General features: G+C 60.3%; 1 protein-coding gene across 1 annotated transcript; it reads left to right on the top strand.

Moving 5' to 3' along the window:
* Nucleotides 1-46: 46 nt before the first annotated feature.
* On the top strand, nucleotides 47-2337 carry LOC118159822 (mucin-3B-like; the record flags this gene model as incomplete). Its single annotated transcript, XM_035314376.1, has 6 exons — nucleotides 47-209; nucleotides 290-445; nucleotides 1121-1224; nucleotides 1331-1386; nucleotides 1498-1541; nucleotides 1657-2337. Coding segments are annotated over 5 exons (518 nt in total), but the record flags the coding sequence as incomplete, so codon positions are not given.
* Between the last annotated feature and the right edge of the window lie 1954 nt (nucleotides 2338-4291).

The raw sequence follows: 4291 nt of genomic DNA, 5'->3' as shown, positions 1-4291 counted from the left end.
TGTGCCCCACCACCCCGTTTGACCCCCTCCCGGGCCCCCTCCTCAGCACTGTGCCAGCAGCGGGTGCCCATTGGCTACCAGGACTACTACTACGCGCTGAACCTGAGCAGCACCATCCGCTGCATCACCAACTGCACGGCCAACACGCCCAGCACCATCGACTGCCACCATGGCGAGTGCCGTGTCACCCGCGCCGGGCCACAGTGCTTGTGAGTGCCACGTCACGTCCCCCCTGCGTGCCCCCCGCCCCTCTGGGACCACCGGGCCTGACCCTTCCTTGTCCCCGCAGCTGTCGGGATGAATCGCTCTACTGGTACACGGGCACGCGGTGCTCCGGGCGTGTCAGCAAGGTGGCCACAGGGCTGGGGGTGGTGGCCACGGTGCTGCTCGTCGCCTGCATCACCCTTACTGTGCTGATGGTGATACGGAGGAAGAGCAGGAAGAGGTAGAGGGGCGGGGATGGTTGGGGTGGATTGGATTGGGTTGGTTGGGTTGGGGTGGTTGGTTTGGGGTGAGTTGGGTTGTTTTTTTTTTGTGTTTGTTGGGGTGGCGTGGTTTGGGTTGGATGGGTTGGGTTGGCTTTAGTTGGGTTGGATTGTTTGGGGTCTTTTGGGTTGGTTGGAGTGGTTTGGGGTGGTTGGGTTGGGTTGAGTTGGGTTGGGTTGGTTGTGTTGAGTTGGTTGAGCTGGGGTTTTTAGGTTGGGTTGGAGGTCTTGGGTTCAGGGCAGGGTCATTGGTTGGTACGTACCCTTGGGGTCTTCTGGTTCTGGAGATGTGGGTTCAAAGGTCTTCCAGTTGAGAGCAGGGTTGGACATGGGCTCAGGGGCTCATGGGGGACACCTGGGTCTGGGGTCTTTGGGTTCAGAGCAGAGCTGGTGATAGACACGTGGCTTTGGGGTCTTCCAGTTGGCGATTGGAATGGAGGTGGGGCCGTGGGCTTGGGGTCTTCCATTGGAGAGTGGGGTTGGTGACGGACACGTGGGCTGGTGGCAGACACCTGGGCTTGGTTGGGGTTCAGAACAGGGTTGGTGGTAAAAATCTGGGCAGTCTGGGGGGGGGAGGGGCACAGCCCCTCCTCTGTCCTTCTGCCCCCTCCAAGCCCCCTGGTGCTGCCCCCCAGGAACACTTCGGCCACCGTTGAGGAGAACTGGTACGAGAACGATGGCGAAACCTGGACGGCATCCGACGGCTTTGTCCTCAAGAACAAAAACGCCACCGACTCAGGTCAGGGGGGTTCTGGGAGGCAGCACTGGGGGGGGGTGGACACGACAACGGCTGCTCCCCCAGCCCCACCACTCACCCCATCGCTCCCCACCCATGTCCCCAACAGGCGGCAGCTTGCAGAGCTTCACAGCCTCACTGGAACGGGTGAACACCGACATCCCGGTGGGTGCCCCCCCAGACCCGTCCCCCACCCTACTCCCACCCATGACCCTTCAGCCCCCCCGGGCCCATCTCACCTCCATCCCCTTCTCCTTTCTCTCCATCCCCCCCCAGATGCAGATCACCAGACCCTCGCTGCGACCCCAGTTGTGACCCAGGTACTGTGAGATGTGGGGGGTGGGGGCTGGAGTGGGGGCAGGGGGATGTGGGGCAGAGCGCTGTGGGGCAGGGGGATGGGGGAGCCAAGAATCTTCTCAATGATTCTCCTCCAAGGTCTTCGCTGGCCCCTCCTCACCTCATTGCCCACCAGCACTACCAGGACCCTCTCAATGATGCTGATCCCAAAGACTGTGTTGCCTCCTGCTCACCTTGGATCCCATCAGGACCTCCAGGATCTTCTCAACGATGCTGATTCCAAGGATAATTTTGCCTTCTGCTCATCTTGCTGCCCACCAGCACTTCCAGGACCTTCTCAATGATGCTGATTCCAAGGACATAGTTGCCTCCTGCTCACTTTGGTGCCCACCAGGACCTCCAGGACGTTCTCAGTGACGCTGCTTCCAAGGTCATCGTTGGCTCCTGCTCACCATGGTGCCCACGGAAGTAATCTGGGAAGAAGCCGATGGGGCTGGGAACAATTTGGGAAGACTCGGCCAGGAGTAAAGTTGGGGAGACCCAACCAGGGAGACCCAGCCATGGCTCAAAATGCTCTTTGAAGGCCCAGCCATGGCTGGAAGCAACCTGTAGGACCCTGGTGGAGCTGGAAGGGGCCCAGGACAGCCCAGCAGCGACTGGAAATGGGCTTGGCAGGACTCAGGTGCGTTTGTTTGCTCAGCGAGGAGGAGGAAACACCTGTGTTTGCAGATCCTGGCAGTGGGGGACAGGACTCCCGGCCAGCACCCACCCATCCCACTTAGGGATGGGCAATCCCAATAAAAATTCTGTGCATCCCAATAAGAATTCTGCTGTTGCCTCCGGCCCCACACCAGCCGTGGTCACAGGGGATGTTGGGGCTGGGGTGGGAACCGGCCAACCACAGCCCCCCTGGGGCTGCAGCCACTGGGGTCCTTCTGGTCCTTCTGGGGGGTCTTCACCAGCGCCGGGGGCCACCAGAACCCACAAATCCCCAGCCCCCAGTCCCAAATTTGGGTCAGATTCACCCCAAATCCCCTCAGCCCTACAGGTCCTAGAAGGTCCCCAAATCCCCCCACCCCTACAGGTCCTAGCAGCTCCCTGGGCACCAGCAAAGCCTCATGGGAAGGTGACAGGGTTGGGGGATGTTGGGGATGGGGGATATGGTGGATGGAGATGGGGGGCACCAGGGATGGGGTTGGGGGGACATTCCTGATGGGGTTGGGAGACAAAAAGGATGTGGATGTGCTCGAAGATTGTCCCAAATGCCTCAAATGCCCCCATATCACAGAATCCCAGAATCGTTTAGGTTGGAAGAGACCTCCAAGATCACCGAGCCCAACCTCTGACCTAATGCTAACACGTCCTCCACTAAACCATATCCCTAATCTCTGCATCTAAACGTCTTTTAAAGACCTCCAGGGATGGTGACTCAACCACTTCCCTGGGCAGCCCATTCCAGTGACTAACAACCCGTTCAGTAAAGAAGTTCTTTCTAACATCCAACCTAAACCTACCCTGGCGCAACTTAAGCCCATTCCCCCTCGTCCTGTCCCCAGGCACATGGGAGAACAGACCAACCCCCACCTCACTACAGCCTCCCTTGAGGTACCTGTAGAGAGCGATAAGGTCACCCCTGAGCCTCCTCTTCTCCAGGCTAAACAGCCCCAGCTCCCTCAGCCGCTCCTCGTAAGCCTTGTTCTCCAGACCCTTCACCAGCTTCGTTGCCCTTCTCTGGACTCTCTTGAGCACCTCCATGTCCTTTGTGTCATGAGGGGCCCCAAACTGAACGCAGTACTTGAGGTGTGGCCTCACCAGAGCCGAGTACAGGGGGATGATCACCTCCCTGGCCCTGCTGGCTTCTGATACAAGCCAGGATGCTGTTGGCCTTCTCGGCCCCCTGAGCACACTGCGGTGGTTGGAATTGAAATTGGAGGACCCAAAGATGGTTGGAAACGCTCTTGGACATCCAAGCAATGGTTGGAGTTGATCTTGGACCACACCATGATGTTTGGAATCGATACTGGGGGACACAAAGATGGTTGGAAATGACCTTGGACCACCCAGTGATGGTTGGAATCGATCTTGGAGAACCCAGTTATGGTTGGACACCACCTGGGAAGACCCCACGATGGCTGGAATCCATCTACCAGCCCCCAACCCCAGCCCCCATCCCCAGTTTGGGTCAGATTCACCCCAAAAAGGAACAAACACCCCCTGCCCCGTGACACCGCGATACCCCCGGGGTGGAGATATCGGGGAGGGGGCCGTGGTGGTTGCCCCCGATAACGGGGAGGGGGCCGTCACGTTTGTCCCCATGGTCACGGTGCCCATGATTGGTCCGGGCACGGCCGCGCTCCCCAAACACCACCTGCCTTGGGAACGCGCGGCTCCTCCCCGCAGAGGGGCAAAGTTCTCCACTGTCACTCCTGCCCCAGGCATGGCTCCGCACCAGGATGCTGCCGGTGGCGCCAGGGGGCTGGGGGGCACCAAGATGGGGTCTTGCACCCGGGCCTTCCTCCTCCTCTTCCTCCTTCTCCTCTATGGGGATGCAGCGGGTGAGTGGAGCCTGGCCGGGGGGCACTGAAACACAGAGGTGGGGGGCGGAAGGGGGGTGGCTTCCCCTGGGGCATCTCCTCGGGGTGTGTTGGGGAGGCTGAGGGGGGAATCGGCCTCCACGGCCCGAGGTGGCACCGTCCTGGTGGGGGTGGGGACAGGGGACACTGGGGAGGGGGACAGGGACACTGGGGACAGGGACAGGGACACTGGGGAGGGG

This window comes from Oxyura jamaicensis, unplaced genomic scaffold (genome assembly GCF_011077185.1).
Source record: "Oxyura jamaicensis isolate SHBP4307 breed ruddy duck unplaced genomic scaffold, BPBGC_Ojam_1.0 oxyUn_random_OJ72172, whole genome shotgun sequence".
Lineage (NCBI taxonomy): Eukaryota > Metazoa > Chordata > Aves > Anseriformes > Anatidae > Oxyura > Oxyura jamaicensis.
The sequence above is the reverse complement of the archived record's forward strand: the minus strand, read 5'-3'. Positions and strand labels throughout refer to the sequence as shown.